The 25,766-nt window shown below is 43.9% G+C and overlaps 4 protein-coding genes and 1 long non-coding RNA gene across 9 annotated transcripts in view; 2 read left to right on the top strand and 3 right to left on the bottom strand.

Moving 5' to 3' along the window:
• Positions 1–11,425, bottom strand: part of tmem117 (transmembrane protein 117) — a 30,942-nt gene extending 19,517 nt beyond the window's left edge. Inside the window, exons 1-2 of one of the 2 annotated variants that reach the window (XM_047033512.1) lie at positions 10,722–11,425; positions 9,003–9,307 (exon numbers count right to left, since the gene is read on the bottom strand). In XM_047033512.1, the coding sequence (XP_046889468.1) occupies positions 9,003–9,282 (280 nt within the window). In that variant the 5' untranslated portion in view covers positions 9,283–9,307; positions 10,722–11,425. Of the gene's footprint in view, positions 1–9,002; positions 9,308–9,735; positions 9,961–10,721 lie in introns of those variants that run through there. The other variant, XM_047033513.1, reaches the window with a different exon arrangement.
• Positions 1,641–3,719, top strand: LOC124476396 (delta-type opioid receptor-like). Its single transcript, XM_047033518.1, has 2 exons — positions 1,641–1,734; positions 2,699–3,719. Exons 1-2 carry the CDS (start codon positions 1,686–1,688, stop codon positions 3,697–3,699), a joined length of 1,050 nt encoding a protein of 349 aa, XP_046889474.1. The 5' UTR covers positions 1,641–1,685; the 3' UTR covers positions 3,700–3,719.
• Positions 11,426–11,717: 292 nt separating the features above from the next.
• On the top strand, positions 11,718–18,914 carry twf1a (twinfilin actin-binding protein 1a). The gene is made up of 9 exons (XM_047033517.1): positions 11,718–11,831; positions 12,985–13,065; positions 13,200–13,378; positions 14,129–14,224; positions 14,340–14,444; positions 16,554–16,679; positions 17,142–17,292; positions 17,797–17,918; positions 18,070–18,914. The coding sequence occupies exons 1-9, from the start codon at positions 11,807–11,809 to the stop codon at positions 18,235–18,237; spliced, it is 1,053 nt and encodes a 350-aa protein (XP_046889473.1). The 5' UTR covers positions 11,718–11,806; the 3' UTR covers positions 18,238–18,914.
• Positions 13,277–14,120, bottom strand: LOC124476397. The gene is made up of 2 exons (XR_006957038.1): positions 13,521–14,120; positions 13,277–13,399 (listed from the first exon to the last, which is right to left on the bottom strand). It is a non-coding gene; the product is annotated as an uncharacterized LOC124476397 (long non-coding RNA).
• Positions 18,644–24,044, bottom strand: irak4 (interleukin-1 receptor-associated kinase 4). Of its 4 annotated transcripts, none has more exons than XR_006957037.1 (12): positions 23,934–24,044; positions 23,663–23,824; positions 23,295–23,440; positions 22,928–23,080; positions 22,375–22,535; positions 22,210–22,274; positions 21,740–21,854; positions 21,281–21,390; positions 21,036–21,181; positions 20,333–20,395; positions 20,003–20,161; positions 18,644–19,581 (listed from the first exon to the last, which is right to left on the bottom strand). XR_006957037.1 is itself a non-coding variant. In XM_047033514.1 (12 exons), exons 2-12 carry the CDS (start codon positions 23,821–23,823, stop codon positions 19,516–19,518), a joined length of 1,386 nt encoding a protein of 461 aa, XP_046889470.1. In that variant the 5' UTR covers position 23,824; positions 23,934–24,040; the 3' UTR covers positions 18,644–19,515. The 4 variants fall into 4 exon arrangements, 3 of the variants coding, with proteins under 3 accessions (XP_046889470.1, XP_046889471.1, XP_046889472.1); XM_047033514.1 differs by having other exon boundaries at positions 20,995–21,181; positions 23,934–24,040; XM_047033515.1 differs by having other exon boundaries at positions 20,995–21,181; positions 22,393–22,535; positions 23,934–24,040.
• Positions 24,045–25,766: the final 1,722 nt, after the last annotated feature.

Raw genomic sequence — 25,766 nt, 5'->3', positions numbered from 1 at the left:
ACACACACACACACACGTTTGCGTGATTGCTAGGGGTGGGGGGAAAAATCGATGCACATATGAATCGCGATTCAGTCTTTTAGCGATTCACATTGATTCAAAAATTTCAAAAATCGATATTAATTTAATTATTTCATTTTTAAAAGTTTTCTTTGTTTTCTTCAACACTTAACTGCCTATCACAGTCAAATAGAAAAACAAGTAAGACTAAACAGCAAACTGGAATCAAATGTAAGCATATATTGAATCAAAATTTGAATCGAATCGTGAGGTACCAAAAGATTCCCACCCCTAATGGATGCCCACACATACACATGAATATCCTTGCAGAGGTACAGTAAACAGCCACATGACTGTATCCACATGTGGAGTTTACACTTCAAACGCTCCTGAAGGTGTGATTTGTTGTGCAGATGCCTGGAGGAGAACTGTACGTCTTGCTCGGTTTGTGGTATTTCGGAGTTCACCTCGGTTGTGTAATTGAATTGGTCTGCATGAGTGAACTTAATTGCCTTCAGTGCAGATGAAGCCACAGCTCTGATGCACGCGCGGTGGGTGTATCAGCAGATCTGACTTTTAAAGCGGCTGGCCCCGCCAGCGAGCATGGTGGACTTCTCACAGCCAATCTGAAATGAGATTTAACTAAGAGGTGATTCAAGATTCTTCAGCCAAACAGTTTGAGTCATCATACCCACCAAGCACTGAGCTCAGATAAGGAGTGATTCATGAGCGCCCTTCGTAGCCACCCGATGGGACACATACACACAAACAGATACGCATTCACCACAAGTTCACAAATCACGCAAACAAACACAAAACGTTTTAACTACAATTTTCCAGTCAGTTGCGTAAGGAGGCTAAAGTGCCAGGTATATCCGTGGCAGCGTTTCGGTTCAGTTATTATTATATAATATATCTATACTTGCATAAGTAGATATATGCACTATTTCTATGTCCCTTTTGATTAAATTGTCTACTGAATGAATAAAATGTAAATGTACATATATTAACTGATAATATCTTCTATTTTCCCAGTCGTCATGACTTATGAGGCAACGATCTGAACTCAAACATGCAGCCTAGTCTCCATCTAGTGGCAGTACAATGTAAGTACATTCTAACTGGATATATTAATACTACAGGCCCGAGGCATGCAACTGCCACTTCATGGTAACGTTATGATGTAATGTGAGTCAACACCACCAGGTGATTACAGGTCGCCAGTGGGTTTTTCATACAACCGTGGAGTCTAAAGAGGGACACGTCTTTTGTCTCAAGGACAATGAAACACCTGAGTCCTTCTCACAGACAGACTGGAAGCTTTGGTGCCACACAGCAAAACAAACATCCTGACAAACTGGAGCCGCAGAAAGGTCACAGGTCAAACACACAGAAACCAAAACAGAGACACACACAGAGAGGCGTCCGCACATAGAAACACATAGAAACCCATAGAAAGCACATAGAAACACATAGAAACACACATGCAAACACGCCCACAGACACACACCAACCAACCAACCAACAAACAAACAAACAAACAAACAGGAAACGCCACGTCATCAGCCCAGAGGGGCAGACGGCTCCAGACGGGGGGGGGGGGGGGGGGGGGGGGGTGAAATGCGACGGGTGGACGGAGGGAGAGACGCGAGGGCAGCAGATGGAGGGAGACGTCTCCTGTCATCATGATCCCACTCCTGCTCGTGAACAGCACGCTCGTTATCGACACACAGGGTAAGGCCCCCTCGCTTGGAACACTTGATATGCACGGCACATTTCAAGGTGTACATTAAACATTAGGAGTGCTCTTGATTGTAAGGGTGGATCTATATGTAAACAGAACATTCCTGAAATTTGCTGTGCAGGTTACATATAATGACATGTTGTTGTAATGTACATTTAATTGACACACTATGTGTATTCAAATCAAATGTACTGTGGCAGAAAGAAGGGTCATAATTGAATCTGGTCTTGGTCACATATATTCCACGTGCTTGCTTGTTCTGTAGCACGCTATTCTGAGCAAAAATAATAACCCCAAGATAAAAATTATAAACAAGAAAAATAATCAATCGAAAACTCCCTCGACATTCTGTGGCAAAAGTCTAAAACTGTTCTCTGTTAACAAGTCTGCAGATCCTGTCAGTGTTTTATAGTGTATGTTGTAATGTGGTACCTTCTGTGCTTTGATCCGCCTGTGAAAAAAGGGGGTCCATATTGAAGGCAATAGATCAACAGTGAAGTCTCAGTTGTATTATTCTAAGCAAATCATCAAGCTGTCACACCCTGTTGACATAGCTGTGACACCTGGAAACTGAGTTTGTTCCAGAACCAGACCGCACATCATATTTTGTTAGAATGATCCATCTTCATTTGATCAAAAGAATGTTCTTATGTTAAGATTATTTGCATAAAATCAATTCAGCCAACTATGTCTTGCACTCTGTATGAAACTTGCACTTGGATGTTCATACAAGTTTGTTCCAGATTGCAGCATATGGTAAGAAATACCTTAAGCACTTCCTATGAGCTGCACTGTCATGTGATCTCGAGAAAAAGGCATATCTTGTAGTCTTTTCTGAGTAAATACAAGCTGTTCAATTTGAATTCAATGTGTCTGTTCCATGGCAAGAACCAGTAAACAGTGTTACTCAGACGGTAACTGACTCATATGTTTTGTTTTCATCACAAACCACAGTGCCGGTCCTGCAGTACCTCAACCAGTCCACAGAGTTTTGCAACCAGTTTGAGAACGGCAGGTGGTACTGCTACATCCTCCTGGTACTGTTCTCCTTCGCCCTGCCCGTGGGGATTGTGGGTAATATAGCAGCACTGTTCCACTATACCTGCTTCTGGAGAACCAGCAGTACCAGTAACATCTTCCTGCTCAACCTGGCCTTGTGTGACCTGGCCTGGATCCTCATGCTGCCGTTCACCATGTACTTCCACCTGGAAAAGCCCTACCGGAGGGACATCCACATCTTCTGCCAGCTCAAAAAGATCTTCTTCAACGTCAACATCTACGGGAGCGTCTTCTTCCTCACCCTCACGAGCTTCGACCGCTACGCCCGCACTGCCCACCCCGTCGGCTCCCTCCGGTGGTGGGGTGTGGGTAAAGCCAAGTTCTGCTCTGCTTGCACCTGGGTGGCCATCATCCTTACCTCCATCCCTGACTTGTTTGTGACCTTCGCCATCAACCGTCCGGCGAACGTGACGGTGTGCATGGACCACCTCCACGGTCCCTTCGTCTACGTCGCAACTACCTCCATCCTCAGGACCCTGCTGGGCTTCGCCTTGCCATTGGTCGTCATGGTCGTGCTCTACGTGCTGATGCTGAGGGTGCTACGGGGTCTCGCCAGGGGGAAACGCAGGGGTGGGGGCAAGCAGGGTGTAGGCAAACCCATGCTGCTCCTCACCGGCGCCCTGCTGGTGTTCATGGTGTCCTACGCACCGTACCACATCATGGTCATGACCCTGGTCTACATGAGGACCCACGACCTCATCACGGCAGCCAACATCAGCGAGCTGTACGCCTCCTTTGAGTTTTTGGAGGCTCTGAGTGTCTTGGGCTGCTGTCTGGACCCTGTGCTGTATATCCTGGCCAGCGAGAGGTTCCTGGGCAGGCTGCTGGACTGCAAGAGAGGCCGCTATAAAGGGCTGTGCTGCAGAGCTAGTAGGAGGGTGGGGGTGGATGGCTGAGGGTGAGGGATGGGTGTAGCTCAGTGGTAGAGCATTGGAGAGGTCAAATCCCCCCCCCCCCCAAATGTGAATACACCCTCATAGACTTACTATCACCTACTGTACTGACATATTACAAACCATATACCATCCATACTACAAACATGGATATGGAGAAGGTGATCAAACCATAACAGCATAGAATATACTGAGGCTTAACAGAGGTAAAGTAACTGTTGGTGATGATGTCACCTGTGATGTTCTCACCTGTCCCTGGCCAACTCTGCTGTAGAAATTTAGCAAACCCATGATTGGGTAGCATCAAGTGCCTGTGTGGTATGATGTGTCATTGCACTGTATGTCTGTATTGTACTACTTTGAAATGAAATGACAATGATGAAATTATTTGAAATGACAAATAAAGTGGACCTGAACTTGTGTGGGACTGTGTGTGTAGCATGGATGTTAAGGTGAGTTACTGTGCGTTGGAAGATGGAAACGGTGGGAGGGCTTCTCTATGTAAAGCGTCTCTCCTCTGGAACTTTCTGGTTCAATCAGGGAGGCTGACATTGTCTTGTGTTTGAGGCAATATCATTTCTTCATCAGCCTTACGATTGAGCTCATGCTCTAGTTTACACTTAACCGGTGGATACCTCACCCTTACTATTTCAGTTTTTTGACCCTCCGCATTCTCTAATCCCACTTTCTTCTCTCTCCTTCCTTGTTTTCTTGGAAGGTTTTAGGTGCAGTTCTATGGGCACATGTGGAGCCCTGTGTGACACAGCTTATAAAAATGCGATCCAAATAAAATGGGATTTGATCCGATGCTGTGCATGACCCACTTTCCATGCATCTAGATATGTGGGTCCCTTATTTTTATTAGAGCGCCATCAAATTTGTTAGCCCACAAACACACTTGCAGCAGACCAAGACTCCCATTCCCTTATGGGATCCACACACGCGCACACACACACACACAAACACAGACATACACAGAGACATATTTTCTAGGGAGCCCCTTAATCTGAATATCAGCCTGCTAAAACTGAAGTCCCTCATCCATCACATTGCCAGCTGTGTTGCCGATTTACAGCATTACAGTCGGCATGGGAATAACCATGACAACGGTCTCCGGGGTCCCGAAAGCTATAGCCGACGGTGACTTTGAGTCTGGCCAATAAATCACCTGAGAAGTGATAACAGGCCTGCATCCTCTGGGAGAGGATGGAAGCTTCTAGTACTGGAGGTGTTTACACAGGGATGACTGGGACCATCCACAAGCACTTCCCCTGTTCAATTATGAGCCTCCGTTCTTTAGGGCAAGGATAAGAGCTGTATACCCAGGATTCTTTTCATCTTAAGCAAACAAGCAATTTCCTTTGCCAGTTTCATTTAGTGTCATCGCTCTTTTCTCCCCTCTCCTATCTTTCCCTCTCGCCCACTCTCTCCATCTTTACTTTTGGCAAACACCTACATGTTTGCTTCAGCCTTTAATCATTCAGGGCTGAATGACAATCCAGCATGTTTACTTTTGGAATGAAGCATTCAATTTGCTTCAACATAAGATAAACGAAGAAGGGATCACAAGATGATGATGAAAGATGATGAAAGCCACCATAGAGACTATTGTCCACGGGGAGAAAAGGGGGTTTGAGTAAACGAGCTACGAAGACAAACTTCCTCAGCTTCTGCCATACACTGGAGGAGACACGTCTAAAACAGGAAGCAGGAGACTTTCAGGGTAATGGACACACTGAAGGACGAGGACCTCGATTTTGAAGTCGACGTCTAATTGATGCTCTCTACGAACCTGACACAGTTGAGAGGGCATAAAAGCATCAGAACGGCAACATGGCAACGTGGGCAGAGGTGAGTACACATTTCTCAGGTTCGAGTGGGTTCCAGGAGGTTTGACGCTCCGCTGCACACACATCAATACTGCAATGAGGAACATCAGTCTAAATCCAGCCTCAGTCTACTGGTGCATGTGTGAAGTGCAGCAGTGTAAATTAAGCATTAAGCCACAGGGGCGCTGTCTTTCCCTGGCACCAGGGGCCCTCTATTTTTCACTGTGAGAGGGCAACCTCTCCAGTCAAACTAACAGAGGTTTGCACTGATGTCTTTTTATTAAAGAAAGCTAATGACAGGGGTGGTGAAAAGGTCATGTCACTGCGTTAAGCCTGATGTTCAGTGTTACTAGACATTCCCCACGCACATTAACACTTAATGAACGCATATTTTATGAAGACAATGTCTATTTATGCAGTGCAAACGAATACACACCTTCCTCTCATCCAAGTGCACATAGCACATGCACACACACACACACACGCAAACACATCACACACGCACACACACACTCCAACTCCCAGTCATAATGCCACACACAGCGTTCCTAGCCACAACGTACACTGTAACGACATGTGATGTGACAGGGCCCAGATGGTACCCCTGGGGCTACGGTTAAGGATCTCGGGGAGCGGACCTCCACAGAGGAGAGCTGCGTTCAGCACGACACGCCACGACAGGCTCCACGTCGTCAAAACACTGGAACACGGCAGGGAAGCGGTTACTATCACCTCCTGCATGAGGATCACAGGACCCAGGGGTTTGGATTCATCAGGAGAACCACTTCAGTGATCAGAGGGAAATCGATGTCTGGAGACATTTTCATCAACTTCATGAACAAAAGTCGAACGCTGATGTTTGCTAATGAACAACTTCCATTTAGTCATGTTGGAAGTGAAGCACAAGCCTGGCAAAAAGGGAGATGCAAACATTATGTTTATGCTAAACCCCATGCAGCACAAAATAAAATGTACTGCTTTTCATTATGTAGCGCGCAAGTAATGTCAGGCCATAAATCTTGTTGGCCAACTGTCTTGGACCAGTGTAACAGACTAGACCGTTGGCTTTGTGGACCGAAACAGTACATTCACTTAGAGGCAATCCTCTGATTGGGAGAAGCATAAAACGAGACATAAATTAAGATACATCGTTTGGCATCTAAAGGGTGATTCCATAAAACAAACAAGCTACAGTTTACGAGAAGGAACAAACCCCAATGTACTGCTCTTGTTAAGACAAAGAGGACAAGGAGACATACAAGGAGACATGCCACTCAACAGAGTGACACACAGCCAGGGGTGTCTCTGAGAAGCATTCCAGGGTGACCCGTGTGCCTTGGGCTCGTCTTAACCCACATAGTCTGTCAGTTAGCATTCATCACCTTCTGGTCTTGTTCAGGATGAAGCCAGCCGAGCCACAGCTCATTCAACAAAAGACTGTTTATTTGGAATGCATTTAGTCATAAATGAGCTTCATGTTTGAGTGCCCTCTGGTGAAATCACATATTGCGCTTAGTGCTCTGTGAAAACAGCAACATGGCCAGTGGGAGGAGGTGGTGTAATTTGCCGTAAAATGAGTGGATGAAATGCAGATTTTTCTAGGCCAACATGAATGATAAATGATTCAGTGAATGTGTCAGCAAGACAAACAATGTGTAGATCTCTGTCTGGTTACAAATTGTTTAAATAACATGCCTGCAAACAACAGCTTGGTTAATCCAAGCAGCGTTATGCAAGAATCCTTCATTTGTTCAAAAACACACAAACCCGACAAATACCCACGATATGAAACTTGACTTCAGCAAGAATAATGACCCTAAACCACCATCAATTTAGAATCTTTCACATTTCTTCATTTTGCTCAGTGAGATATTACACATATATAGTGTGCCTACACATTGGATAAGGGAAGACTGCAGAGTGCTTGCTGTTGGGTAGTGGGAGCACCAGGGTGTGCAGGAGTCTGGGTAGTGGCTCTATGCTTGTTTCAAGGATCCATAATGGATGATATCTCGATGTACAGTACAGTCACTCACTGAGGCCTGTGGTCTGCTCATCTTGCATTTTAGGGATTACATAACAGCCTTGAAATCATGTTGAACTGAAAAGCTCTTTTCCAACAGTGCCATCCATCCATCTCTCTCCCTCTCCCTGTCCATGTTGCCATGCCTCACTCTTTTACAGCCTTGCTCAATCATACAAGCACTCATACAAACACTCAAATGTGCCCGTACAAACTCTCTTTCTCACACACACACGCATGTACATCCACACGCACACACACACACCATCTGTTCCTCCTGCTCTCAATCCCCACCCTTTGCAACACCAGGGCTCGCGAATTGCATTAGTGTTTACCTGGCTACAGCCTGAGGTCTGCTCTCTGTCCTCTCTCGTCTCTAGCATGATGCCCTCGGAGCACATCCAATGTGAAAGCTCGACTCCACTGAAATCCATGTCATGGTCAGAGGAATTATAAAAAAAACATCCATGTCAAAGGGGTCTGTCAAAGTGGCCATTGTTAGATAATAATAATCTTAGATGATACTCTGTGCATGGGTCCTATTACTACTAAACTAAGTGTGCGACAAGGCTTGACAAGGCTTGAGAGTCTGGGTTTGGTTGAACGTTCTATTAAAATCCTTCGAAAACCCCAGTAAGTTCCCCATCTATCTACCAAAGCATTGACACCCGGGCCATTTGCCTGTGAAGCAAACACTGCACCATTTTACATTTATAGAGAGCCGTGATCTCCACTTTCTATTTAGGGTCTGTGGAGACCGCCAGTCATTCGAAGATGACGGACAAATCCCTCACTCTGTGACCCCAACTAATTATAGTCATGAACGGCTCATCTGAGAAACAGACCAGGAGCAGATATCTCAGCATGCTTATATCTAGGCTGAAAAAATGGAAGGAGTGAGTCACAAGAAGTCAAGGAAGCCTCTTCCAGACATCAACCAGGGAGTGGGGTGAGGGTTGTCAGGGTTCAGTGGCGTGTTCAGGGAGTGGCCTAGGGTGGCACGGGCCACCCTTGAAATCTGATTGGCCACCCCAATATCTTAAAATATGATTGGCTATATGCCCAGTCAGAGGCGGGCCACCCCTTGTGCCACCCCTATCAAAAATGTCTGGACACGCCCCTGTCAGGGTTGTGGCAAGTTGGAGAGAATGAGCTGGGGAGAAGGGTGGAGTTGGAGGTGGAAGGAGAGAGCTGTGCTGGGCGGAGAGGGGTGGCAGGAGGGTGAAGGGAGAGGAGTGAGGTAGGCACAGTAGCATGTGGGTGCAATGAGTGGTATCATGGAAGGGGAAAGCAAGTCGCGATGAAACAAAAGGATTACGCTGAAGGAATGAGTACGTGGGTTTGTGCTTTGCCTTCGTTACCAGAGTGCTTCCTTTCACAGTACAGTAGCAGAACCCCTTATGAGAACCTTTCTGCATTACTCTGCATTCCACATCGGGCCACACATGACTTACCAAAGAGCCGCCGGTGGAATATAAACTTCCCAGCAAACAGGCCAGTGATGATGGCCAGAATCCATAGCAGCACTTTGAAGACATTCCATCCTCCGCCTGGGTACTTGCTCACCACAAAGGAGAAACAGTGGCCCACCACAACCATGTGGGCCTCAGTCTGACTGTGGGAGATGGGGTCCTCTGCGAAGATGAGGAAGTTGCAGAACGTCACGAGGTACGCCACGAACAAACGAGACCAGGGATGCTGGAAATAGTAGCGGAAACGTGCATCAATTTCCATCCTGATGGAGCCAGCCACAGTCTACCTGAGATGGGAATGAGAGAAGAGGACAGAGAAGAGAGGAGAGAACAGAACAGAAGAGGAGGGCAGAGGATAGGAGGGAAGAGAAGGACAGAGAAGAGGCCATGAGAGGAGAATGGTTTTTGCAGAGAGATTATCACTAAATCTGCAGCAGATTACTGTGCAAATTTCATGGGTTCCGTTCAGACTAGGATTATTAAATGCAGACTGTTCATACTGTTCATGGGTTTTTAACACAAGTATTCAGAGTGAAATCACAAGACGGAAGTTCAATATTTTTTCAGTTTACTAACTATGAAGAACCTATCAAAAGTGAAATTATAAAAATCCAAAAAATCAAATACTTATACTACTATAGTATAGATAATTATTTTTATTTGTAGCCTATTAGGCTATATATAATCAATCAAACGGTGGGATAAACTGTCCTACCTGAACAAAGCAGCTTTTTGTAGCCTAACACTCTCTGTACCAAATGACTGCTGCTAGCATTCAGTACCTGCCTGTTTCCCTTCCTCTAATGACTGGTGCTCTGGTGTTTATGGGTTCTGGGGCTGCCAGGCAGTGCAGTCTTAAATAACTTTCCCAACAGCCAGGCCTCAGTATTTTTAAATCCACAAGTATTCATCCAAGAAGTCCACCTCCCTCAACACCACAAACGGCCCTGCCATCTCTGGCCCTCCCAAACCGGTTACCTCCTCCGACACCGATTCCCAAAATATCCACAGTGTGAATTTGGGATGATGTCATGCCCTAGAAATAGACCTTCTTCCAACCTTTCTGGGGGTATTGAATCCCACAGGCATCATGTTAGTCTTGGTATCATGTGCTACCTTAGTTGTTGGTGTTATAGCTCCCAGTAGATACACACCAACATGCTGTCACACGTGTTTAAGTCTAATTCTCAAGGTTCCCTTTTCATTTCAATTGGGACAATTCATCATCATTGCCCATCTGCATGAACATTTTGTGGGATATGGTCATTCACTGAAACTCCATGTCCTTGCTCTAACAGTGTTTTTCTCTGGACCACCTTAAGAATTGCATCTGGCCATGTAGTGACCAATAAGAAAGAAGATAATCAAAACACTACAGGAAACACTGTGCTATAGCTCTCTTATTTTTAAGTCTACCTTCAAAGTTCCTTACAAGCTCAAATATTTTCCTCAATAATAAGACATGCATCAATCTCCCCTTTGTTGCCACGGCTAGACTATGTTTTTGTGAAACCACAGCAAATCTGGCTCTCCTCTAACACTTGATCCATAGGGTTTTCAAACCCGACGAGATTTATGTGATTACACAACTGAACAATCCAATCCGCGGTGTGTACTACGATTACTGTAGATTGTACGAAAAATATCAGCCTCCGTATTTGATCTAGATAAAAATACTGACACACAATCACATACACTTACCTGCTCCGCGCTGGTTAACGCTTCCCTGTCAATCGTTGTTTTCGGGACGAGAAGCCCCGCTCCCACACGGCTCTCTTTGCATCTTCATCAAGCCCCGTGAGCAGACAGCGGCGCTCTAATCATCTTCACCGACGACAGAGGGAAACTCGTCTGGCTCGACTGAGACAGGATTATCCATACGACCTGTTGTTGCTAAATCAGTGACACCCCCAAATCCTCTTCCATTGTGCTGGCCGGCCATGCAGCTACGAGCAGTGACGAGGTGCTTGGTCAGCACGGTCGGAGCGGCTCGCTGGTCTGTGTCTAGGATGCTGGAGATCACTTGATGGATGCTATTCCCGCGGCGACTGCATACCATCAGCTCAATGCAATGTAACAAATCCATGGAGCTTCCCACGGGCAGCGGGGATATTTTGTTAGGGCAGATATATTTATTTATATTGAGTGGAGGAGAGGAAGGAAACAGGAAGCATTAAATAAACCTGTTCCTTAATCTTTACCACAGATATTTCGTCTCAAATGTCGAGGTAATATAGGCATGTCTATCAGGGTGAACACAATTCTGAACAGGATTCATTTAACATTTAACGTCAAATATTCAATATAGGATTTTAGTTATGGCCCAAATGGTTGCTAAATTAGTTATGGCCCAAATGACAGACTGTCCATCAGTCAACTAATCAAATAGGTTAACATGGCATCTGATTCAATACAGCATATTTAGAAATAAATCAGACCATATGACATTCATGAATTTTACATCGGAATATAAAAGGAAGAGTAATGTTGGGTCTTGGGCCAAGAGTGGGAACACAGTAGATTATTTTATTGCAGTCAATAGTGCACACCGGGACACATGATTAATAACTCACTCTAAACTGACAGGACCAATATGACTTATATGTTTTTAATTTAAAGACATTTGAAACTATCATTCATAAATGCTTCATCGCCATGTGACCAGAAGACTGATGACGACATTTAGAGTGCGGATCGTGTCACTGACTGTAGTCCATTTCCTACTTCCTCACTCTGCTTTTCCTCATCAGCTTCATCCACTCTTTCGATAAAAACCAAAAGGCACTATGTCACACCAAACGGGAATACAAGGTAGCTATGTTACGAATATTAATAATAGTTTCCTTGGCACATTTGAACTTTATGGTCGGTGTACTATTAACTGCAACAGACAGCTCACTGCCAACGACTGAGCTAGTGTGGACGAGTGTGCACGGATTCAATTTTACACTATTGCAGACGATGTCTAGCTAGCTTGCTAGCTAGCTTGCTGTTAGCAGTGATTTCGATTAGCATTGATTCAGTGGACTGTCTTGGTTTGCCTGAGCCGATGTATTCGGTTGACACATTTGGCTATTGTATTCCTAGTTCATGTTAGTTGCTAGCTATAAGCGTGAAAAGTATCGTTGACAGGAATGGTTGGGCAACGCCTTCACTCAAACAGCTGAGTTGGCCCACACTATACCGAAAATGTTAAACACGAGCGCTGGACTAGTTACCTGTAAATTGATATTGCTGCTTCCTAGCTATTTCATCTAACCCTAATGCCGTGCATTGTGAGATACATTGAATATTATTAATGAGTAAAGTGAAATACATGATCAGTGCAATGCATTACATTAGCAAGTAGTGGCATTGTGTGAAAAGGGGACTTTTGACAGATTGCTGCGCGAGGAAATTGCTAATTAGAATGCCGAGCACGAAACAAGTTCATCTGTTTATCAACGTAGTGATCTTCTCTATATGTGGTCGTTACTGTTTGATCAACAGTACTCACCGTTTTATAGTTCACTTCCATTGGAAAGAAAGAAGTTTGAAGTCACTAATTACAGTACATTTATGGATGATTGAATGAAAGAGGTATTTCGTTTGGCTGTTGCCAGAGATAGGCCTAAATACTGTAGTCTTCATATGCTCTACCTTGACTAGATTGAGGAATTCATCTGAAAAAAAGCAGTGATATACATTGCCTTTGTATAACAGCTAAATGGCATAATAAGTGCACGGTTTGTGAAGTTAAACATTTTATTTGAAATGGCGTTTGAATGAACTCCACACTGCAAACACAATTTTGGAAGCAGTATTTTGAGTGAAACCAACCAAATGTAAAAATCCTAGACAATAAAATTATTCAGAACATTGAAGAATAAATGCTAAATGCAGTCTGTTGAAACTAGTTCATATGTTTGCACTCATTGGTTGCTATTGATTGAAATACACTAACACATTCAATTATGTGGCACAGCTGGTGAGGACGTAAAGAACATATTTGCCAATGCAAAAAGTGGAGACCAATATCGAGTCCTCAAGATTGTGATCGAGGATGGTAAGTCAGTTAAATATAATGTTCTTTTAAAACATGGTACAGAATATCCTTCATTCTAACCTATCCTGTAAAATAAAAACAAACAAAACGTATGTCTGTCTTTTACATAAAAATCCAAATATGTGGTGTTTCAGAGCAGTTAGCGCTGGGTGAAACCAGGCAAGCATCAACGACATGGGACCATGGGTATGACTCGTTGGTTCTGCCTCTGCTGGAGGATGATATGCCATGTTACATCTTATACCGCCTTGACTCCACCAACAACCAGGGCTACGAGTGGATCTTCCTGGCCTGGTCTCCTGACCACGCTCCTGTAAGCTGCCCATCCCAGCTTCTAGAATGTTCATTTCAATGTGTTCATTAAGCAGCCGTTTTTAATCCAAAAGTGACGGAGGATTTGAACCTGTGAGCTCTTGATCTGCAGTTCGGTACTCTAACCGCTGAGCTAGACCTACCTCTGCTTCTCTGAGCATAGCTTCTTCGTGCAGATGAGGTAGCACAGTTGTGTCAGCGAGGCCCCTCCTTCCTCCACATGCAGACCCCTTGTCAGATTCCGACGCCTTGTGTGGTGTGCTGCGTTGTTCGCCGTGCAGAGGCCAACCCTGCCCTCGCCTAAAGTGAATCTCAGAACACTTCACAGTGAATGAAGTGACAAGAGAGTGCAAGGAGTGTGCAGTAATGAAGACTGTAGCAGCAGAGGGGAGAGAGTTGCGTGGCAGAAGTGTGCATGGGTGGAGAGGCTCCTTCACCAGACAGGGCAGGGCTCCACATTCCTACTCAGAATGCAAGGCAGAGAGGGCCACTGGTTCAGGCTTGTCTGGACGCCCCAGAGATTTCAAAACAGTTGCGCATGTCCTGTAGCTGTGTGATATCCCATTTCTGCTGGAGCTGAGCTATTCCTTATTAAATTGGTGCATAAAATGGTTAGGACTATTTTACACATACTAATACTACTCATTCAAGGCAGGCAGTTGTTTAGACCGCAGATTGTATGGTCATGCAACAGTTAAATTAAGACGGCTAATGATGTAAATTAAGAATATACATGTTGTGTTCCAAACAGGTGCGACCAAAAATGTTATATGCTGCTACCAGGGCCACACTGAAGAAAGAGTTTGGTGGTGGACACATCAAGGATGAGATCTTTGGCAACACAAGGGTTAGTCGAGGCTGTACGACAACCACATGTTTGGTAACCCGTTCTCACACCTTTTCAGTCAGTGACAGTAACTGAGGTTGACGAGTGGCTAATATCGTGCATTGTTCTCTGTAAGGATGAAGTGTGTCTGAAAGGCTATCAGAAGTACCTGATGTCCCAGGCGGCTCCTCTGCCCCTCACGGTCGCTGAGGAGGAACTGAGGAAGATTAAACTAAATCAGGTACTAAACAAACACCTCGCCTCCTGACACCTACCATCTTCAGTGTATCCCCACAGAGGGGGGGGGTCAAAATAATTCCTTCGTTAATAATTAGTTACACAGAACTTTATTATATATGAATCCAAAATTATTCACACCTTCACAAAATCAACAACAAACAACGCCGGGTAAGTAGCTAGCTCCAGTCCTGAGACTTCTCACCAAAAGAACGAAGGGGAACCTTTGATTAAGACATGTTCGTAGGTACCTAGCGAAAAATAGCCTGAACTTTCCTAGATCTTTAGCTACAGTACTAGGTTAATGCTGAAGGCTCGCTGATATAGCTGTCTGTCTTACTAGAACGGCGTATGTATGCATCGTTGCTGACGTTGTGACTGTATTTAGGCCTATGTGAGAAAAGACGCGTAAGTGACAGAGAAACGGAGGGAGAGCACTGGGAAAGGAAATGCCGCTGAACGAGTACGCTGCAAATACGCTCTGTGTTTTAACTTAAATAGTGTTAAAAACCTTTTTACAAAACGCAATATATGGCGGCCGGTGTTGACTCTAATTTAGTCTGTGTGGGAAACACTGATCATCACTTCCTGTGCGAGGCAGATTTAGTAGTTCCCCTTTAGATTTCTCCCATGTGGATACGATTATGTTTCTTAGAAGTTGCCCAGTTGCAGCCCTTTCTTTGTGTAGTTGAATTTGTTGTCACATATTTATTTTTTTGGGGGGGGGGGGAGGGGGAGGGGTCATGTTTTTCCGTTGTGTTTTGAATTAATGTGAACCTGTGTGGAGGGTGTGGTTATGGCTTTAGATGTGGTCTCAAACGCAGTAGTTGTAGCGGGCCGTTTCAGCACTAAAATAATAGTGGTTTATTTCAGCAAGGTATCCAAAAAACACATCTGCTTTGAATTCTGTGTCGACTGCGGAAGACAAATTTCTGTTACTGAGGGCCAGCAATGTTTCTTCCTGTAAACAACAAGCTCAGAAAAAGTAACAGAACTTTGCTTTATGAATGTTGTGCTTGGTGAACAAAGACATGTTGTTCTAAAACGTGTTCATGAGCCCATATATAGGCCCCGTTATTCCAAATCTGATGAGGTGTGGTCATTCAATACTGTCTATTGATTCTTCATGAGTGTGCAAGTTTAGGAAAGGTCACACCCTTGTCTGGTACCCGACTCCACAGATAAGATTAAGGGAACTCTGGAAAGTGATGGCCTGTGTTAAACTGGTATAGTGGATACAATACTATTTAACTTTTGTTTAGAATGTATTCCATTGTTTGAGTTTTCTTAACCAAACAAAGAAGTGTGCTTCTCCTCTTTCACTGTCTCCATTGAAAAGCAGTGCCGTGCTCTGGAGCACAACACAACAGGACTCTTGGCTATAGGGAAACAGCATTGTCTTCCTGAGCCCAGTCTATCACGTAAACCAGATCTGTCAGCTAACACACCATAAAAGGAAGTCTTTTTAGAGGCTTCTCCCCTCCAGAGCAGCCAATCAGTAGCAGAAAGCAAATCAGGAAGTCAGAATTGCATTCCCGTCTGTGGACCAGCTGTTTTATGAAGATACTACAAACTTAAGCGGTGAGAGTGAACAAAAGAGGCTTTGAAATATATCAGTCATTCATGCGGATCAGAGAGACTGCGGCCTCTTCCTAAGTAGATAGAATTAGATAACCCCCCCCCTAAAACCACAATCCTCTGGTTGAATGCGGTTGGCCCATCAGAAGGCCATAGGTGTGTTCACTGCCGGGGCTGGCTTTTGAGTGGGGAACAAGGCTCTAAAAATAGGTGCAATCTATCAGAGTAATCTCCCTCCCTTTCCAAACCGAGGGGGGGGATGTAGAGCATCGCCTCATCAGGCTCAATAAAAGAGGCGCCAGTAACACCCCCCCCAGTGTTGTGGGACCGAGAGGTTTAAATGCTAATCTCAAGGGAGTCGTGCTCAATTGAAATAGCGGTTTCCACTCAACAATGCATGACCATGAGTAAAGGTATTTGCAAAGTCTTGTTATTCCGCATTTTAAGTGTTTGGTGCGTGTGTGTATTGTGTGTGTGTGTGTATTGTGTGTGTGTGTATTGTGTGTGTGTGTATTGTGTGTGTGTGTGTGTTCAGGTGCAGACAGACATCAGCGTGGACACCAAGCAGCAGACACTGCAGGGGGTGGCCTTCCCCATGCACGGAGATGCTGTCGAGGCACTGGAACGATTCAGGGACAAGAAATTCAACTATGTACAACTTGTGAGCTCCCTTCATTTTCCTCTTTCTTGGATCTCTGCGCGTTTCCCCCCGGCTTCAGCCAGACGAGTCCGCTGAATCAGCCACGTCGGCTTTTCCTTTTTCTATCATCTTCTGTCTGAAGTGACGAATCTCCCTTGAGATTTTCGGCCAAGGGGTTATTTAGGAGACAAAACAGTGCATTTTGTCTGTGTGACATTGTGTCATTTGTTCTCATTGAAATTCAAGAGGTTGTATCACAGGGTCAGATTTTGGTGACAAAGGGATAACTGTGACGGACAGCCGGCACTGCCCTGTCCAATCAGCTTTTTTGTACCAGAATGATGTAATTATCAGAACATAAAAAGGCCCTCAGTATTTCATGACTCAAAAATAAAACAAAGATTCTACATTTGACTAAAGGCATAGTCTCCAGGCATAAATGTTACATTCACACATTATTATTATAATATTGTTTGTCAACAGGAAATAGATTTTGAAAAGGAGCTCATTCGATTGACCCACACTGACCCGACAGAGTTGAAAGACTTGCCGAAGCGCATTCCCAAAGACACCGCCCGCTACCACTTCTTCCTGTATAAACATTCCCACGAGGGGGACTACCTGGAATCTACAGGTAAACTTGATAAGTTTAGAGGTACAAGTTATCACACAAGTGAAACTTGGTTTGGGTGAGGTTGGGCTTTTCTCAACCTCAACCAAGTGGATTAACATTAATCTTGATTTGGTAACACAACATCCACTTACCCCTTACACCTCCCCCCATACTATGCCTTCCTTTTTAAAAACATACTGATAACACTTTATACCATTTCATTACACAGCTATTCCTTTTTTTTACAAAAGGTATTGCCATTTAGTTACAGGGTATTTAGTGTCACCTTATTGTAAAGTTTTGCCAAGGTTTTAAACCCAGAGCTTTTACAGTCGCCTCAAATCTAGCATGGCTACTTGCCGAACGACCTCTACAACACTTAAAGTACATCCCAGTGTCTGTGCCCTGAGTGAAAGTGAAGGCAGGGGTGTCTGGAGGTTATGAAGTAGGTGGACAGAGATGGCCGCTCTCCAAACCCCCTTGTTCTTCACGCTGTGTGGAACTGTGCCTGTGTTGTGTTGCCAGTGTTCATCTACTCCATGCCTGGGTACAAGTGCAGCATCAAGGAGAGGATGCTGTACTCCAGTTGCAAGAACCCCCTAGTAGACATGGTGGAGAACAATCTTCAGGTGGAGATTGAAAAGAAGGTAGGAGCCCCTTCACAGCACACACACTTCAGCAGCAGAACAATACACGCGGTTTGACGTTTTCCTGTTCCGAGTGCCGTAGCTTCGCACACCAATGGGGTCGACCTCTCGACCTCGGTGTGATCCCTGCTGTTTCTGTGTCGCTTCTTAGCTGGAGATAGAAAATGGGGAGGAGCTGACTGGCGACTTCCTGTACGAAGAGGTCCATCCCAAGCAGCATGCCCACAAGCAGGCCTTCGCCAAGCCCAAGGGCCCCGCTGGGAAGAGGGGTGGACGCCGCATAACCAGACAGACTGGAGACGGAGAGGAGGATGACTGAATACCGCCGCCTCCCCCCAAAACATACACATGTTCCACAGTGGAACATACCAAGTGATGGAGAGATATCTTATTTGACACAACCTTCAGAAATCTCCTTCAACCCACCACCACCACCACCACCACCCAGAGACTCTACTATGCACAACTGAGCAGAGAAACACACTTGAGAACTTCCATTTGTAAGCCTGTCAAATGGAAGCTGTTGGAGTATATATGTATTAACTACATTCACAAGTATCTGACAGTCATGGAGGCTAAATTTGAGAAGGTCTGAGTTTTTACACCGTAGTTGCAGATACACAAAAAAAGCTTCAGAAGTATGTTAATGTAAGTGCGACTAATGTGAATTTGTGCCAAACCCATCCATCAGTTCACATGCTTGCAATCTATCCCTGCATTCCTTGTGTCAGTGTCAAATTAAGTGTTTCATTGGGAATTGAGACAGATTGTCTCTGCACAGCTTTGAAGAGGTCCAAATAGAAAAAAAAGAAATTCCTTGTCATTCATAATTTTAATACTGTTTTTTTTTTATATAGGAAATAAGTGACTTTTTTTTGTTTGTTATGAAACTGTGGTTTACATAAAACACATCTGCTGAGAAACAACTTATTTTTCTATGCAAGTGCTGTATGTCTGTGGTGCTCTGTAATTAAAGGTCTCGTCTGTCTGTACTTATCCGTCTATGTTGTCCGTTGGGGTCATGTGACTTGGAGAACAGAGGCTTCCAGCAGTTTCCAGCAGCAATCTCCAGTTACTGAGGCACTGCAGTGCCATCCAGCTTCAGTGGTGTGGAAGTCACAGAACAGGGATGGCAGCTCCTATGTTGACTTCTTTGCCACAAAAGGTCACATGTCTACTGATGAACATTAGATGAACCACTTTTGTTAAAACGCTCACCTCATTGACAAGGGAATTCCCTTTACACTCTCTATGACGTCATGGTTATAGTAGTGAAAACTGTCATGTTTGGTCTTAATTTTTTTTTCTTAATTCAAATTGTTGATTTTTTTAAAAGGTAAATAAAATATTTAAATCCTAACTTGACTCGCTTTTGTGATCACCTTCACACAAGTTATACAATATTACCCCGTTGTAAGCAATCACATTTTAAGTTCACATATATACTCAATTCATTTGTCTTTGCTATATTATTGGTCACAGTTCATGAGCACAATTGCCCTGTTAAAAGCATTTAGCCTAACAAGACGTGAAGAATTGCAGCATATTGCAGGTGGGACTGCACCAGGGAAACTCCTCCCCCGCCATGCTGTTTCTGCTAAGCCTCAATCTCCGGCTCCTCAGGGGAAAGGCCTTTGATGAGCTCTTCAAGCTCTTCCATAACCTGTCCAGAAAGGAGGGCAATAACATCAAGTGTTTGTACAGACAAATATGCACACAGACATGCCTTCATGTCTTATTAGACACAGTGTCGGGGGGGGGGGGGGGGAGACTAACTCTAGAAAACAGGGAGTACAAGGACAAGATTCAAGCAGAATCCATGTGCTCTATACAGATGGAGATTCTAACAGAACCCATGTGCTCTATACAGATGGGGATTCTAACCCTCCAGAAATATCTTAGTTTATTCATAGCTGCTTGACATCAAAGGCATTGTCTGTTTCACTGTTCTCAGCATAGCTTTTAGGGATCTGCGCTTTGCAGTGATGGGCGTCGTGCATTCTTCTTCTGCGGTAAACGAACCACATTACCACCGACTGAAATGTACTAGTGTTGCATTTCTACGAACACGCAACGTCCCCCACCTGTTTGATCACCGGCCGTTTGTTCTTCCTGTCGCAGAGACAGTTGCCGGCCAGGGTGAAGGTCAACTCCACCTGTGGCATCTCCATGTCGCTCATCTTCTTATCTACAAAGTCCTCCAGAGTATGTTCCTCCTCCTGAATCTCGGCCATCATCTCCATCTAGAACGGCAGACACCAAGAACAACCGAGTCGTCAACAGCAGAACATTTAGTGGCAGACAGAGGTACTGAACAGCCTTAGGTGTTTTTACACGAGTGCGCTTGTCGTCATTAGCAAATGAGTACTATGTACTTCACGGATCGATGGAGAATGCCCTATTGTGACGCTTACTAGAAACTGCGGGTCACGGTTTTCATCGACTGGCGGGAGTCCAGACAGTATTTCTAAAAGCACCTGGAGATGACAGAGAGAGAGACCTGAGGTTAACCAGCTGTCTTCACAACACAAGTCCTCTATTATTCCACTGATCTATCTGTTCTGTACTGTTGCACATTTTAGTCACTCTACGGTTCTCACAGCTGAGAACCGTCTCTTTTATATTGGTGTCACACAATGCGTTCAAAAAGCTGTCCATACGGATGAGATAGGGAAGATAATGTCACTGGCTGCTCCACATGCATGGATTTAAACATGTGTATATGATTTTCCCCAATTTGAGGGTCCAGCAATTATGTTGTGTCAGTAGTTTTGGAAGAGTCTGGCAGAGAGATGAATTGCTGAGTTAACACTTGTTTTCAACTTTTTGCTTGTGCAGCAGTTCAGTATCCATTAATATTCCTACCATAGTCTTTCAAAGATGTCTTCAAATTGTTAAGTAATGGTCTAAAAAGCAAACACTGGCTTTTAGCTTAGAGTGTGGTAGTTTGTTATAGCTACTGCAGATCAAATGTATGTAGATTAAATTTTATGTTATGTTTATGTTAAAATGTTGCTTATAATATCTGTTCACTGTACTAGGTCTTGAGAGATGTATAGGAGGTAAAAAGACACACCACTCCAAAGCTGAAGACGTCTGATTTGGGGGTGATCTCACCCCTGAGGGCCTCTGGTGCCATGTACGCTGTCGTACCCACAATCCTCTCTGTCATCATCGTGGACGACGACCGCGTGGTCGAAGCCCGTGTCAGCCCAAAGTCGGAGATCTTCGCCACCAGTTTATCGTCCAACAAAATATTTCCACTGGAAACAAAACCCATTGTTGGTCAAAAGGCTAACCGATTGTGTTCAATGTTGTTGATATAATTGATCAAATGGGGAACATCTGTAAAGATATACTACCTTTTGACATCCCTGTGAACATGGTGGTTTCTGTGCAGGTAATCCAAACCCCTGGCTGTTCCTACAGCTATCAGACACCTCCTGTGCCAGGAGATGGAGGGGGTCCCGTCCTACAACGGCATTCCAACACCACATACAGTATTAACACAACACACACATGTATATATATATATATATTTATTTACATTCACATTTTAGTCATTTAGCAGACGCTCTTATCCAGAGCGACTTACAGTAAGTACAGGGACATTCCCCCGAGGCAAGTAGGGTGAAGTGCCTTGCCCAAGGACACAACGTCATTTGGCACGGCCAGGAATCAAACTGACGACCTTCAAATTACTAGCCCGCTTCCCTTACCGCTCAACCACCTGACTCCTGATATATATATATATATATATATATGTGTGTATGTGCTACAGAGATTGCATGGGGGGAATGGTATGTGTGCACCAAGCTTACCAAGCAAGCCAGTCGGTCCAGCAACGAGCCGTTGGACATGTAAGCATACACTAAACAAGGGCAGTGATCATCACAGGAATACCCAACCATGTCCACCAAGTTCTCATGCCTCAACCTGGGAAACAACAATGATGTCATCAACCAGTGCCCTCAACATGCAACAAGAATGATGTCATCGGCCAGTACCCTCTACACAAAACAACAGTGAGGTTGTGAGGTTCTATGCATTCCATAGAATGACCAGAAGACTTTTTAAAGTGCAGCAACTTGTCAAACCCATTTTTGGTGGAGAAACGGCCTAATCAAATGAATAAGGGAAGAGCTTCATTATATAGATGTATTTGTCAGTTGGGCATTATGACAGGGTGTGATGGTTATTAATAGGCAGGAAGTCAGCAAGCGGGGACTTCCTGTGAGTCTCCCCAGAGCAGACCAGACACACACACAGCAGGTAGAGAAGAGACACTCACGTCATCAGAGTTTGGACCTCCTGATTGAACTGAACTCTCAATTCTTCCATTGAGATGTCCTCCATCTAAAACAAAAGACCTTGAATGTCTCATAGCCATTGGCTAATAGGCTGTTCACCGCTAGCAGACAGTGTATACATTTTGTAATAGATATGTGCTGCTTACTGAATGGAGTTTCTTAACTGCCACAGGTTTCTCATCAATGATCCCTTTGTAGACAGTCCCGAAGCCTCCTTCACCAAGCCTTCTACCACCTTCTGACATTGTCCGGTTATCAAACTTCTCAGTTATCCTCTCCAGCTCATGGAATGAGAACCTAAAAAAGCCTAAAAGGTGGACATATTTAACAGTTGTGGCTTGTTCTTCATATCTTTCAGACAATGTTTCATTTAACACCATCTACTGCCATCTACTGACTGCTTGGTGCCGCTGTCTTCACACAAACTGGAACATACTAAAACTATTTTGTCTCAAACTTTTAAACCTTTCACAGGTTCTTGAATGTTAGCCTACAAAGAAAAATGTATTTTGTAATAAATGACCATGCTCTGCTGTGTGTATATGTTTGGGGGATAAGTATGGCTGAGTAATAGAGCATTTGAACTTTGTAGGTTCAAATATCCCCTGCAAGTTGCTTTGGATAAAAACATCTGCGAAATAAACACTTATTAGTAGTACAAAGGTTGAACTGCGTGTTAGTCCACCTGTCTCCACTCACCAGCGTCCTGAACCTGCACAGGTGTGTTTCGGGTGAAAGACACCTGTGTACTCTCTCCCATGGCTGTCGTTGGAGTGTTGTTGATCCTCTCTGTAGCACTGGCAGAGATGGTTGGCTGAACAGCAGATGCTGAAGGCTGCGCTTGTACTCTGTCTAGTGACCCAGCCAGGAAAAATAAAGAGACAGAGTAATAATAAATACACAGGTGTAAAATACAGAAATATTGCAAAGTCATCTATTTATTATTTTCTGGGTCAATTATGTTACTTTATACATAACGAGAATGGGGATTTTGTTTCTCTTCAATCCCACACTAATATTAAAGTGAAGTTGAAGAAGACCGTATTATCTTTCTCTAATATCCTACCCGGCAACAGAATACTGGCTGGAGCCAGTAACTTGTGGCTAAGTAAAATGTCCACAAGGTCTCCAACTGTGCTGTTGGATGTGCCCCAGTCGTTCAGTAGCTCCATCGTTGGACTTTTCCCCTGTGCGATAAGTGCTTCAAATCTCCTGTAAGAAGGATCAGTGAAGACAGAGAGAGAGAGAGAGAGAGAGAGAGAGAGAGAGAGAGAGAGAGAGAGAGAGAGAGAGAGAGAGAGAGAGACAGAGAGAGAGAGACAGAGAGAGAGAGAGAGAGAGAGAGAGAGAGAGAGAAACAAACATGATTTGGTTTCATTTTGGTCTGAGATGGTCTCTCTGAGATGGTCTGTCTAGATGCCTAGACTACTGTACCTTACATGATGCTGTGAGTATCTAGGTTCGCCTGTGGGTTTTTGTATGGATACAAGTATCTCTTTCCAGCTGTCTTGGGGATCCAAAAAGTCGGAAAGAGAGCGGCGGATGCTGTAGTTCAGGTTTCGGATTAACGTGGAAGATGTCATCGTTTTATTCATTCTGAAAATGTCAAATGTTGACTAATCATGAAGTTCAGTTTTATCAAGATTGCCATGAAACATTAGTTTGTCAATTTGAAATGGTCACCCGATAAGTTCCAAAATCGTACCTGAAAAAGAGTCGCGGATAGCTTGTTGTCTAACTTTTTCATGAAAGTACACATTTAAAACGTGTTTTCCCCGATTGAGTAACTTCCCTAAAAGTTACATGTACCATTATTGTCGGCTCAGATATTTTAGTAGGAGCCCAGTCTGGCGTCCCCTTTAATTTCTCAACAACACGGATGCGCTTTCATTTTCAAGGTCCTCGATTCAACTGCTTTCAGTTTTGTACCCACATTGTGTGTGTGCGTGTGTTCAACGTTGATTCCACATAATTTCATAATTCCTATGCAGAACAACCAAGTATAACTTTATAAACAATGCAAACTATACAGTTATCCAATAATTTAGTGGGAAGCAAGTTCAATGGGAAATTCATCACAAAGTGTTCACGTGTTGGTTTCTTTCTCAACATCGCCCTATGGTGGACAATGTGAGCAGAGCGACAACTAAATTGTTCAGCCCTGAGCTGTGAGAGAAATCTAGCTCTGGTTCAACCTACATTTTAATATAGGGTCTAACCGACCTTTAAAGGGGCAATTGACTGTTTTTTTGGGGTATTTCACACTGTTCCTTAAGGTCTCCGAATAGGGTATGTAACATTGGTTGGGTTGAAAATGGCCCGGGTGCTGTTCTATGCCCTCTGACAGATCCTCTTAAATGTTCCCGGGAAAAAACACTAGCTTTTCTCCTTTTATGGTATGCTCATTAATATTTAGATAAGCTGCGCGCTGATTGGTTGGTTATCAAGGAGTGAAGCTGGGAGCAAAAACGCAACACGGCCAACAGCAGCACTCGCTGAAACACCGAAGTTGGAGACTTGAAATAAAAACGTGCAAATAAATCTATTGTGTCTACACAACACTGTTTTCAAAAGATTGACTATATATCATTTGAAATGATAACATTACTTGTTTCCACTTCTGTTGTTGAAGCAAACTGGATTGACTTAGGTGGGTGGAACGTTAGGCTACAGCTTAGCAACCAAACCATATCGTGATTCTACCCAGCTTCAGTTAGCTAGCTAAGCTAGCTCTAGATATCTTGCTGTAAAATAACATGACAAAGATCTGGACAAACATGCATCGTGAATTGTAGATTTTCATTACACAGGTTATTTATTTGAATGAAACACAGTCAGGAACATGAATCAACGTTAGCCCCATTGCCAAAAACTAGGCAAAATTATCACACATTCCATGCTCTTGCGTTAACTAGCAAGCCAAACTTGTTTACATGCCTACAGTCTAGGTGTTACTAGTAACAGTTAGTAGCAATGCTAACGTATCCTGTATCTAGAACCTGCCTTTCTCCAGTTCTTTCAAATAGATTACCTAGACAGGCGTTAGCAATAAGCCAGACTGCAGTTCGTTTTCTGGCTATTTTTCGGAAGCTTCCCTTCTAATAGGGAGGACAAACGTTCTGCTCTCAATGTAATCACAACGGAGAGTTCCAAGCGTCAACAAATGCCAAACTGAACTTACTCCTCATTTAACATTGTGATAAAAAACACAATTGTGATATTTAATGTACAGTACGATGTACGCTGATATTATCAGTACATTTACTTTCGAAAACAGTAGTCAATTTTCGTTTGATGACTGAGTCGTTAGCGTAATTAGCCTCTGTTTAACGACATATACGATAGCGGTCTGTGATACATCCGTTTTCGATCGTTAAAATAATAAACATGCCTCACATATCGATGAACCTTTTATGATTTATTATGACATTATATTACTAGTAAACAATTCATGGGTACAATTGTCCTTATATACCTGTAGTTTTAAACCAGTGTAGCTCACTGTAATGCTGTACGCGACGCGGTTTAGAAAAACGTA

This window comes from Hypomesus transpacificus, chromosome 14 (assembly GCF_021917145.1).
Source record: "Hypomesus transpacificus isolate Combined female chromosome 14, fHypTra1, whole genome shotgun sequence".
NCBI lineage: Eukaryota > Metazoa > Chordata > Actinopteri > Osmeriformes > Osmeridae > Hypomesus > Hypomesus transpacificus.
This window is presented reverse-complemented; position numbering and strand designations above follow the sequence as displayed.